The following is a 13,190-nucleotide window of genomic DNA, read 5'->3' as shown; positions in this document are numbered from 1 at the left end:
TACATATTTGAATTGGGTACATGCAATTCATCATTTTGTCAGTGAAAACTTGTGTATAATTTAAGCATAATATCAGCTAACAAAGCCTCCGGTGTCTTTACGGTGAAGCATAAAATAAGAAATATTTATTACGGGTCCGGGGGCACGGTGGCTTAGTGGGTAGCACGTTCGCCTCACACCTCCAGGGTCGGGGTTTGATTCCCACCTCCACCTTGTGTGTGCGGAGTTTGCATTTTCTCCCCGTGCCTCGGGGGTTTCCTCCGGGTACTCCAGTTTCCTCCCCTGGTCCAAAGATGCATGGGTGAATGAGAGAGTGTGTGTGCCCTGCGATGGGTTGCCACTCCGTCCAGGGTGTATCCTGCCTCAATGCCCGATGACGCCTGAGATAGGCACAGGCTCCCCGTGACCCGAGGTAGTTCGGATAAAGCGGTAGAAAATGAGTGAGAGAGTGAGTGAGTGAGTATTACTGGTCCATTTGGCTGTAGTTTCACTCAAAAGGTCAGTAATGTTGATGCTTTGCATTGAAACATTCGGAGATAATAATTTTCGTGTCACATTCAGGAGCTTCCTCTCTAGAACACAACCCACTCCAGACATTACAACTCTCCCACTGAAAACTAACACACACTTGTTTCCTGTTAGTTATTCATCTATGTGTTGATTCAAATGCTCACCTTTTTCTTGTTTGGTTGTTCTCAAGATGGTCGTATTTGTGCCAGTTCACATGATCAGTTGGCCATTTACTGTTTCTGACTACATTTCTGCCTTGTGTTTTGGATTTGACTTCTCTAACTCCTTCTTAGTGACATTTACTTTTTTTTATATAGTGTTTTACAGATTTTAGCACTCTTAAGCCCTATTCGGACGGGATTAGTTCTACGTGGGGACGTGGGGGTAAAGTAATTATTACCAGAGCTTCTCGATGATTTTAGTCCCGTCCGAATGTGCCATCTCGGTAATCATTACGGACAATGTCAGTAAAGATTACGGCAACTTTTACCTTCTGTAAAAAGGTCCGGAAAAATTACCTCAGGTAATACTAATCCCGTCCGAATAGACCCGCTGCAAATATGTATGGTAAAATTCCGTCATTTCCTGTTTAAAAGTAGTTTTCGGCGCGTTTTTCAAGCATGGAGGCGCCAAGTTGTCTGTTTGCGCACGTGATAACAGGAAGCAACGTCATGCGCACATGACGACAAGGAGGTTACTGTGAGTTACCCCTCCCACTTCTGCTAGTTTTACTGAGATGTCTTGTCCCATGCAAATTGGCCAATTAATATTACAGACGTCCTGAGGTAAAATTGCATTACTCCACGTCCCCACGTAGAACTAATCCAGTCCGAATAGTTCTTTATGCTGTTATATTCATCCTGACTATTGATCAAATGGTCATGAGTTCAAATCCCAGTATTGCACCCTTGAGCAAAGTCCTTAGCCCTCACCTTCTATATGAATGAGTTATCTGTAAGTTTCTCTGGATAAGGGTGTCTGGCAAATAATGTAATTAAATGAACAACAATATATTTACTGTGTACTAAAATGCAATAAGGTATATTAGATTTTCTGGGCACGGTGGTTTGCTGTTTAGCATGTTTACCCCCATGCCTCCAGGATTGGAGGTTTGCTTTGATTGGAGGTTGCATGTTCTTCTCGTGCTTCGATGCTTTTCACCAGGTGCTCCAGTTTCCTCCCCCCCTCCAAAGGCGTGTTTTAGGCTGATTAGCATCTCTGAATTGTCCACAGTGTAGGATTAAATGTGTGTGTGATTGTGCCTTGTGTTCAGAGTTCCCTGTGATAGACTCCAGATTTCCTATGGTCCTGTGTAGGATAAGCAAATTGATTGATGAATGAATACAACAATTTTTTCATATAAAAAAGATATACTTCTGTCATCCCTATTCAAATGCTCTATTTGGCATATTAAATGTTCTAAAGACACTTTTTTTACTTTTGGACTGAACTTATTTCACACTGTTTGAGATTTTTTTTATCTACACTTTTTTTTTTAAAACTGGCCACTAGCCTGATGGTCTGCCAACACTTTTCTCATAATCTGGACTGTGTGCAGTGTGGCCAGGGTTTTAAATGGGGTATTATCTTAAAGATGGACACTGTGGGAAGAAAATGAACGGTTTAGTGCGATCTTTGGTCCGGCAATCGATCCGTGCTGATCCATGCTGGCTCATGGCTGGTGTAGATAAATGTGATCTTCCTGTTCTCTTTAATTGTGCTCCAAACTCTCTGACAGCAAAGTTCTTCCAACAGAGACCAAAAGCCCGTTGAATTGAAGTTAAAGTTGGCATGTCCTGCTCAGAGTTTTCAGGACTGTGTACATTTCCCAAGGAATAAATGTTCTAGCTCCTTTCATCATCTGTGTGCTTTGGGGATTACACTTTATACAGAGGTATCTCCAACTACTGGTGTAACTACAGCGGTACAGGAAATGCTGTTCTGGTTTTCTGCTAAAGCAGTGATCAGACACAACTCCAGAAAAAATCACCTGGAAGAAAAGGAAATATGCTGAAATATTGCTGCAAATGAAAAGAATTGCTTCTGTAAGCAGCTACTTTCACCTCTTTATCTAGCTGAAATTTGTGGATTCATGAACCTTTGGTCTTACAAAACAACTGTGGATTCAATAAAAAATTAAGTACTAATTATCAGTAATTAGTGGCCACACCAATGAATAGCAGTTATTACTGTTGCCCAGTGAACCTCTTTTTATTATACATTTTTGTATGTTTTCAATACCTAAACTGCTGGAATTTCCAAGCTAAATTTTGTCAATGTTCTTACGTCTGTCCGTATTCACAGACTACTGTACTTGGACACTGTTCTAACTGAGTTTTGTGTTTAAAATGAACTCCTGAATGTCATTATTGTTGATATTTTCTAACTCAAAAATGTCCACCCTGCTTAAATTTACTGATTTGCACAGGCTAATTTCACTTAGCTTCTGAATTGGCGAGCGCCTCCCAAGCATATGCTTGACTCGTTAGGTATGCAAGTGGTTGAAACCTAAACAAGCACAACAGTTTTCTCTGACTAACAGAGGTAATTGTTTTGGCAGTGCCACAACCTTGGAGGTGGTGAAATTCAAGAATAATATGGCCAGGGCCTCAACATCTCCCATATTGTTCTTATCAAACACACAGGAGGGTGAACTCAATATACACAAGCAGACTCGCCATACCGAGTTATAGATCATTTCGCAGCTGGCTGTACCAGAGGATAGAAACACCATCAATAACAGCATAGTTAGAACATTCCCACAAGTCCCTGCTCACAGGCAACAAAAAAATGATCTATCAGGACACTCTGCAGAGGCATTACACATATGAAAACTTTTACAGCAGCCAGTTCAGCTTTTCATACGAGACATGTTTGTCAAAGATGTTTCAACATCTATTTCACAAAGTTCAGCATATTTTCAGGTTGAAAGATGTTAAGTTGTTGGGAGCAGCAGCTCAAAGTAAGAAGAAGTAAAAAAAAAAAAAAACTGCTGGAAGATTAGCAAGATGCTGGCTGTTGAATCAAACAGGAGATTTTTTTTATTCGGCTTATGTCTATTTGGCTGTGGCATGTAGATATCTAATAATCACCTTCTGATCTTCACAGAAAACTGAGGCAGGATTAGAAGGGAAACTAAAACATTATGGAGAAATATATTTATAAATTAGTAGTGTATTTTGCCTTTAGTGGATTGTCTGCCTTAGACAAACAAACAAAAGACTTGGCTCAATTTTCACAAAAGCTTTTATTTACAGAGCCTCTGCTCCATATAGTCCATGCAAACTCTATACTGTGCACAGGGCAGCATGCACATCAGCTTAAAGGTGCCTCATTATGACTTCCAGAACTGTGTGCAAACGTTAGCATACTGTAGGTTCTGCTAATATGTCTTTCTGGACTGTAACAAACCTAAAATGTGACAGAAATCTGAAAATATTAGTAGGAATCTAGTCAACTATAAACAATTCATCTGGAAAAGACATCATTGTTTTAAAAGATTTTGCCAGGAACTTCTACATGGTACAGTATACATTAAGACCAATTCAGAAATGAAAGTTAGGGAAGTGTAGAAATTCAATAGTCTAATAAAGCTGTGTTCTGCAAATTGTTTTCTGCTGCTCTCTTTTGTGGAACATGGAACATTTTCTTTTTCTTTTTTTAATAAGCATTACACTTGCAGTGGATTGTGTGGTCATGTCAGTGTACCTATTCACTCACACAGGCCTAGAAAATCAACAGTTATAACAATAAATAAATAAATAAATAAATATGATCAGTTTCCTGGAAAACGTCTTGTGTTCTCAGGTCAAATCCATTTAAATCTCAGACGGTTTCTGAGCATGGTATGTAGCACTGAGTCTCTGTACTGTAGGTTGCAGCAGATGGTGGTTTTAAGAGGAGAACCTTCTGACCAATGACATGTCATAAAAAGGTTATGCTTGAGGCAGGGTATGTGATAGACAGCCAGGGATTGCTGAAATGTGGAGAAGGAAGAAATGAAATTCTAGAGCTGTACAGGGAGCAGGTAGTAACACCATAAATCTCATAAAATATCCCTAAGGAACATATATACGTTCAGTAAATTGCTCAAAGAAAGTTTTTTGTACTAATAAGGTCTCATTATGTGTGTGTCTATTTAAATATACATAGTGTAGCCTTGCCTTTAACGCCACCATTTAGCAGTGTGAGGGTGTTGCTAAGTAACCATATTCACATCCTGTAGTCTGCACATAACAATAACAAGCTTCAGTGTGCCGTTTATATATAAATATGTGTGTGGTGTATCTATATTCTCTTAAAGCGCAAATTCATTCATGTAATCATGAGTAGTTTGTGCCATTTTTTTTTCAAAGCTGCATTTCTGAGCCAGTAACAGTGTCATCACAGCCTGCGGTAAACATATGCTTCAATTAGCTTTCAAACCCCTGCTGTGTCATTCACATATTTCACAAATTCTTAGCACACATTTTAGGCTGTGAGATAAAGCACTTTAGCAATGCCTGGCTGCTTAATAGCATGGATTTATTCAGAGATGACTGCGTGTAATCCCTCAGGTGTCAGGTTGCTAATGCTATTGTTGTTGCATAATAGACTCATGTGCAATATTTAGAATACGTAAATTCCGATTTTCTTAACAGGGAATAAAATTAAGTTAAACTTCACTCCTATTGAGCTTTCCTCATTTCCAGAGCAATATATAGCGAAACTAATGATTGTCTTTTGACCGATGCAATCAAAGCAAAGGACTGCATATAAGACTGCCATGAGCTTGCATTGTGGTGCAACATGTGAAGAGTAATTTCACAGAAGCAGGCAATTAAAAAGATTTAAATAAACGTACTGCTTTATTACCTCCGAGAGGCTTCCATAGCTCAAAATACCCTGATCTAATTAAGAAAATGGCGTTATTAGCACATTGTGAAACGGTTCTTGGATGATCTGTTTAGAAGGAAGGAGTTCCAGTTTATAAGAAAATGATGTGGGAAGAATGTTTATATTTTCCTATGAGCTGACACCTGAAGCCAAAAACAGCTAAAGTATTTGCACAGAGCTTTTTTGTCATTATCTTTTCTTTCCTGTTCCTCAGTTCTGTTCGGCCAGTTTGTGCTGTTTCAAACATCTCTAAATGATGTGGTTGACATTTACGATGGACCTACGCAGCAGTCCCCTCTGCTCTCCTCACTGTCGGGCTCTCACTCAGGTACACTCTGATTTAAGGGTCCTAGCAATTATGAATGTTTTAGAGTTTAGACACTTTTCAACTTCTTCACTTTTTTGGCTATATAATCATAATCCTAAATTGGATCTTGAACACAGAATTTATCGTGCATTGGCTCTTGCCTTCTACCCTCTTATCTGCTACAAGTAAACATTCTCTCTCTCTCTCTTTATTTTCTCTTAGTGGCTTTACAGATGATAAGCATTTAGTGCCATTGATTGAAATGATAGCACTACAAGGAAGAATGGTGACAACCTTTAGCTCAGCTTTTTAAACTCTGCTTAATATGCATTACAAACACACATTTAAATCCAGAAAAACACTGTAGTGAAAACACTAAAGAACAAAGTAGAAAAATAAGCAGGCTGTTTAGTAAAGTGTGACACTTTCAAGAGATCTGTGGGTTTAATGTACCCGAGCTAAAGACACGTTTCAAGGCTTGTTTGTTTTTTCTCTCTTCTGCAGGAGAGTCATTGCCCTTGAGTACTGGAAACCAGATAACCATCAAATTCACTACAGTTGGACCAGAAACTGCTAAAGGCTTCCACTTTGTGTATCAAGGTCAGTCTAACTTTAACAGTGTATTATAATTTGCATATGGTCCAAAAACATGGGCACTTAGTTTTTTTTCCCCCTTCGACATATTTTGCATCCTTGTAAACAGTGGAAGTCTGGAGAGCTCACGAAAAGTTCAGTCATAGGATGTACATACGTCTTTGTTGTGTGCCTTAGTACATATTGTGTACATATATATGAATTAGTTTTAGCTGAATGAAGGGGGGCACGGTGGCTTAGTGGTTAGCACGTTCGCCTCACACCTCCAGGTTTGGGGGTTCGATTCCCGCCTCCGCCTTGTGTGCGTGGAGTTTGCATGTTCTCCCCGTGCCTCGGGGGTTTCCTCCAGGTAATCCGGTTTCCTTCCCCGGTCCAAAGACATGCACAGTAGGTTGATTGGCATCTCTGGAAATTTGTCCGTAGTGTGTGAGTGTGTGAGTGAATGAGAGTGTGTGTGTGCCCTGCGATGGGTTGGCACTCCGTCCAGGGTGTATCCTGCCTTGATGCCCAGTGAAGCCTGAGATAGGCACAGGCTCCCCGTGACCCGAGAAGTTCGGATAAGTGGTAGAAAATGAATGATTGAATGAATGAATGAATGAATGAATGAATGAATGAATGAATGAATGAACATAGCGACTCAAGTAAGTGAACAAAAGTTGAAAGTCTCACAGTAAGTGAAAGAAAAACTCTAGTAAAGTACACATATTTAAAACAAATAATCAGACATTGCTGTAATTACACACCGACCAATTAGTTATAGTTGTTACTTCTCACCTCGAGTAGTTTTCTGTATATTTTTATCGAGTCACTGTAGCTGCTGAAATAAATGTTTTAGTGCTAACTATAGAAATGTCACATTAATGCCAAATTGTTTAAGTATAGCTTTTGGCTTTACTCCATAATGCAGACTGTATTGCTTCCATCCTTCAGACGCGACATTAGCGGCGCACAGAAAGATTTAAACACAGTATAACTGGCATACTAATGCAACTCAGGGAATTGGCTTAGCATTTTAAAAGCAGAGTTTTAAACTAGTATGCTGATGTAAAACAAGTCATACTCTTTAATCAATCTGTCATAGCAGGCCATTTTAATTTTCAGCTGTCATTCAAGGTTATTATGAGCCATTTTAATCTATAGGGACTTACCCTAATTAAATTACATTTCATATACTGCCATTGTGCTGATTAAATGTGTTTTATAATTCAAATACTTGCGTTTTAGGGGGGATCGGAGGTGTGAGTAGATGTATATACAGGAAAAAAACGTGTACACTTGTTTAGTTTTTTGAAGATCTAACACTTTGTGCCCATCTCAGGCGTCATCGAACATCAAGGCAGTATACACCCTGGATGTAGTGCCAACCCATCACAGGGCACACACACACTCTTTCACTCACACACTCACATATTACGTACGATTTTCCAGAGATGCCAATCAACCTACCGTGCATGTCTGTGGACCGGGGGGAGGAAACCGGAGTATCCGGAGGAACATCCAAAAACATCCAAAACAATAAATGTAATCAATAACAAATGGAAAATTATACAAACAAATTAAACAAAAGAAATTTAGAAAATGATACATCTTAATATTGCAGTCTTTACTACAAGTTTAAACGCTGCTTCTGCTGCAACACATCATTGAATGCAGTTTATACAACTGGAATCTGCTGATCCTAGAAGATGATCCTTAATGGAAGGGTTTGGTCAGCTATGACTTACAGAAGTCGTCGTTAATCATCACTGTTGGGACAAATAATGCTGCCCTGCTGCAAATCTGCTTGAGAGATATTATTATTATTATTATTATTATTATTATTATTATTATTATTTCTTATTTTTTTGCTTTGTCTCCTCTCTTAAATCTCTCCAAAATGCTACTCTGGGGCTGATACATCAGTGTCCTGCAGATCTTCCCACTTGTGATTGAATTCTCTCTTCACTGCTCAGCTGTGTTGTGTAAAGCTTTAAAACATTGCTCTCCAGTCACCTGCAACTCAGCTGGTTTTGTAGCTAAAACTTCAGATACTGTTAAACACTCTCACTGCTTCTGGTACTTACTTGGACTTTAGATGTGTTTGATTCTGATAAAAAAAAAAAGTATTTTAGCTGGCCAAAGGACAGCCTGGTGTTAGTTCCACTGCATGGCGTGGGGTAGGTTAGGGATTACTGAGCTCTTATACACCACATAAGGACATGAATTTTCATAAACCAGGATGTAAGAACGGAAAGTCATTTGACGTAAGTGCCATTACAGTAAATATTTCCAAGTTGAATGTTCTGGATTTAAAAAAAAAAAAGCCTTAATAAATAAATAAAAATAACTTTTCTAAATAAACTTTGACTTCAGATTTATATCTGCAGCTTCAATGAAACCTTTTAACACTCATTAAAAAAAATTTCAACACTTTATTTGAGTATTCTTCTATACTGATTCTTATACTTTCAGAACAAATTCACAAGCATCACTGACATATGTGTCCCTGGATTAATTAATGTTTTACGTTAACACCAGTGAGGAGATAATCTCATGTGTCATCATGGGTTATGTAAATGGTTCATGTAGCTCATACGTGTGGTTAGATTTGTACTGTGTCTGTAGGTTTTAATGAAAATTTAAACGGACCAACACCATTCAGAGTATTCAGCCTCATGCCAGTGTGTGACGGAGATAAATGCGTTTAATAAAACATTAAGAGCTGGGTACAGATGAATGCGTAGCAGAGGACATCTTAATGCAAGTATAGACAAATAATATATTACTGTAACTTAGTGTAGTTAGTTAGTAATCTTTATTTAACCAGGATGAAACCTGGTGAGATTAAATCTCTTGTAAAAGAGTGACCTGGCCAGCAGTAATTCAGCAAAAGACACAAAAAGAATAACTGAGAATGAACATTCTTATAGTTCTTTTTTAAGAGAGGGTGAAAATAACAAAAAATAAATACAATGAAAATAAAAATACATAGTAATATTCAATCTGATATTGCAGGGACTACATCCATCATGGCTTGCAACATGGAAAATAATTCTAAATAGAGCAGTTTAAAGAAGTCCTACAAAAATAATCAAGGTTTCTCTTTTTTTCTTCTCTGTTTTTTCTTACAAAAGCTTACCATCTACTCAAGTCTTGAAATAAATCCTCTAGCATTGCTTTTTAAAATCTTTAAGCAAAGCTCATGAATGCGTAAAGCCCGTGTAGGTACCCTTCAAATACTGCAACTGTCTCTCACTATACACAAGTCATCTGTCTTGTCTTAATGATTCATTAATGTAGAAGATTGTAGCACAGCGCTGCTCAAGCACAAGTCTTGAATCTGATTGGTCAGGAGGTGTTGAGTCGTTTCTATAACAGCGGCTCTGACAGTAATAACAGCTATCATTCAAATCGCAGGTTTATATTAATGTGCTCATTCGAATACTGTATTGTTTCTATAGTAACAGCTCATTCTCAAAGACTTATGGCAGACAATCCATCATCTAATATAAATAATACATGGAGCTTAAAAAAGGTGCGGGTTATTATTTAATATAAGCAGTATAATTGTTGATGCTTTTCGGGAGGAGACGTTTTATTAACATTTATGGGTGGAGTCTCCACTGTCAATGTTTTTTTTCTCACATCAAACTGATTAAGCTGCAAAGTGGGTTTTTTTTTCGGTCTTAATAAATCTGCAGAGGTTGTTTATAGCTGCAATAAAAAGAATAAAGTCTGTTGTTACACTGATTTTCCACAACATTAAATGTAACTATTAATGATTAAAAAGTACTTTGTTTTGCTTTATTAGGAAATACAAAAACATTTTATTCATTGACAAATTGCTGTGCTATAAGAGGAGCGATAGTACTTTTACTTCTTTGTGGAAAAAGTGACACTGCTTCAGATCGCACCAGCACAGCATTGATTATTTTCCTACAAAAGCACACCTTGATGAGATTTATTGCAGATTTTGTTATGCCTTACAGCTGTACCACGGACCAGCGCCACCCAGTGCAGCTCGGTGCCCGAACCTCGCTTCGGCAAGCGCATTGGCAACGACTTCTCTGTGGGCTCAGCCGTGATGTTCGAGTGCAACCCAGGGTACACTTTGCAAGGCTCCATGGCTATCCGCTGTGAAACTGTTCCCGACGCCCTGGCACAGTGGAACGACACCCTGCCCACCTGCATGGGTGAGTGTCACATCATCTCTTCAGTCTCTATCCAATACGGTTTACTTAAAGGATTCATTAGAAGTTATCAGGAAGAGAACTGGAGCACTTAAAAATGAACCATGCACTGTCACAGTCTTATTCAGAGGTGAAGAGGGTTAATTAGCCGTTCTAGAAGGAAGATTGAAGCAGGCTTGGAGCTCGGCGCTTAGAGCTGGAGAAAACAGGGACACTGCACATAAGTCCCTTAATGCAAAAGCAGCACAGTGTTTCCCTTCAGCGGTGCAATTAGTCAGGTTTAAAAAGTGTGGAACGGGACGTGGGTGGATGAATAGGCAAACTTCGACAGTGCAACCTCATTTTTAATTAATTAGCAGGAAATGTTGCTCTTCTACATCCTAGCAGTGTCTTGGCTGTCTGCGCTTTGCAGTTCTTACAGGATGCCATGTTCCTGGCCTTGTATTTTTTTTACTCAGGTAGATTTCTGCTGGTTTTCAACTGCAAGTTCAGAAACTGCAGCAATTTCTTGTGATTACCTGCACACACGCTGCATTCTGTATATAACTGCTAAAATATTAATGAGCCAGAAATTGCTGTGAACTGAATTTCTTTAATAATTTAACCATCTGGCACAGATATATTGAGCATTTCTCCATATTCACTCTTTCTCACTCACTCTCTCTCTCTCACTCACACACTCACACACACACACACACACACACACACACACACACACACACACACACACACACACACACACACACACACACACAAACACACACACACACACACAGCCTGTCTGTGTTTCTAACATCTTGTATGTCCTGACCTGCTCTTAGTTCCTTAATCAAAGTGGGGAGAAAGAGCTTTGTCCTGGCAGAGTAAGATAGCAGCCCACGCTGTTATTATTGGAGGATTGACTCTCCGTCTTCAGCAAGCAGGAACGATTGCCTAAGCTAGGTTCTCCACTGGGAGACAGACATATGTTACTCTGTTAAATGCCATTTGAATTCTGAAATTCACTCTTTCATTTGTTCCAAATAAATACGCCGAAATGTGCAATGTGAATGAACTAAATGATCAGGCCAGAAAGTTTAGAACACAGTATTCTTCGACCCACAAGAGCTTCCAAACAATTTCTAATGTCTGTTTGAAATGTAAATGTCGATTTCAAAAAATCAGTAGGGGGTTCCTTGCAGAAACTAATGCTTTCTTCAAGTCAAATACAAGTTACTTTACCAGTTACTGCCTTTGAGCATTTCCCAGGCATGAGCATGCTTCTGATTCATTATGCCTACTGGTATGCTTCCAAAATAGCATCACACACTGTTGAAAATGTTTTTTTTTTCCTCTAAATCATTTGATTTTTTTTTATCACATTGTAAATCGTCATCCTGGAGAAGACACTAGCATTTTCTTTTTCACTTTTATAAGGTTCCAATTAGTCATCAAAACCCAGCAGCCCTGCTCTAATCCAGGCCGTGTTGCGATGTTAATGCGTGTTCTCTCTGGGGCTTTGCCTTGACAGTGCCATGTGGAGGGGTTTTGATGGCACGTAAGGGCACCATCCTGTCCCCAGGCTACCCTGAACCTTATGACAACAATCTCAACTGTGTGTGGAAGGTTTCAGTCCCTGAGGGAGCTGGAATCCAGGTGAGAGAAGAAGCGAGTCCTTCAAATGAACCTTTTTCTACCCTGTCAATAGAGCAATCAGCAGTTTAAAAAGTGAAACTTCAATAAAGGGAATCATTAACATCTAATGAATTATGTATAGGGCAAATGTTTAATTTGCAAATGAAGAGGACATAATGTAGCTTGATCTTTTCATTTAGAATTGTGTTTGTTCACTTACAGTATGGAAAGGCATCATATCCATTGTTTGAGATTTTGAGGGCTTGATCATGGCATTGCATTCACAGACTAAAAACAACTTTCTTGTACTTTTGTCCTTTTGCTCAGATCCAAGTGGTGAGTTTTGCCACTGAACACAATTGGGATTCTCTGGATTTCTATGATGGAGCTGACAACAATGCACCCAGACTGGGAAGTTATTCGGGTAAGAACATGTTTTTATTCTGATTAAATTTAAAACAAGTACTTTGCAAGTTTACATCATGTTCCTGGTGCTGTTGCAGTCTTTTTTTTTTCTAGCCAGCTCTTGACTTACACAGTGCTTTTATTCTTCTCCCTTTGCAGTCTCTAAATAGCTCTTTAATCTTTGCTGTTTAAGTAACACATAATTGCTATGAAGAATTGATCATGATCCTCTCATTATGGCTTTTGTTCTCACAAAATCGGCCTACAAATCCAAAAGCACCGAGGAACTTTCCTCCAGACCAGCATCATCTTATTAAAGCCCAAGCTTTGAGGTGCTAAACTTTTTACAACCATCATGTGTTGTGCTTGAGTGGCCAATTAATTTCCTTTTCTGGTGGGTCTATTATCGGATACCGCCGACTGTTGCACCGTTTGTGTTCTGTTTTTAAACAATGTGACTAGTGCAAACACATTGATTCCAGAGACCTGCTAAGATATCAATGTGTGCTACTCAAAGGGTGCCAGAGGAGAGGATGCACTGATTAGCCAGGTCTTTTTGGGATTTGTACCTTTATGTGACTTTGAGGAACAATACTAGCCTCTACTCTTCTGCTGCCTGTACAAGCACTGACCCATGGTGCCTTTTATGTAGGGTAAAATACTTGGCAGCCAGTGTGAAGTGGACAAGCTAGTAGTAATGTATCACAGGAAACTCG

At 39.1% G+C, this 13,190-nt stretch overlaps 1 protein-coding gene across 4 annotated transcripts in view; it reads left to right on the top strand.

Moving 5' to 3' along the window:
• The window catches only part of csmd3b (CUB and Sushi multiple domains 3b), a 403,012-nt gene that overhangs the window by 310,494 nt on the left and 79,328 nt on the right, over nucleotides 1–13,190 (top strand). For all 4 annotated transcript variants that reach the window (XM_047808110.1, XM_027175911.2, XM_047808109.1 and 1 more), the window contains 5 exons: nucleotides 5,600–5,713; nucleotides 6,197–6,292; nucleotides 10,255–10,458; nucleotides 11,966–12,090; nucleotides 12,397–12,493. In XM_047808110.1, coding sequence (XP_047664066.1) covers nucleotides 5,600–5,713; nucleotides 6,197–6,292; nucleotides 10,255–10,458; nucleotides 11,966–12,090; nucleotides 12,397–12,493 — 636 coding nt within the window. The remainder of the gene's footprint in view (nucleotides 1–5,599; nucleotides 5,714–6,196; nucleotides 6,293–10,254; nucleotides 10,459–11,965; nucleotides 12,091–12,396; nucleotides 12,494–13,190) is intronic.

Source organism: Tachysurus fulvidraco, chromosome 24 (assembly GCF_022655615.1).
Source record: "Tachysurus fulvidraco isolate hzauxx_2018 chromosome 24, HZAU_PFXX_2.0, whole genome shotgun sequence".
In the NCBI taxonomy this organism is placed as follows: Eukaryota; Metazoa; Chordata; class Actinopteri; order Siluriformes; family Bagridae; genus Tachysurus; species Tachysurus fulvidraco.
This window is presented reverse-complemented; position numbering and strand designations above follow the sequence as displayed.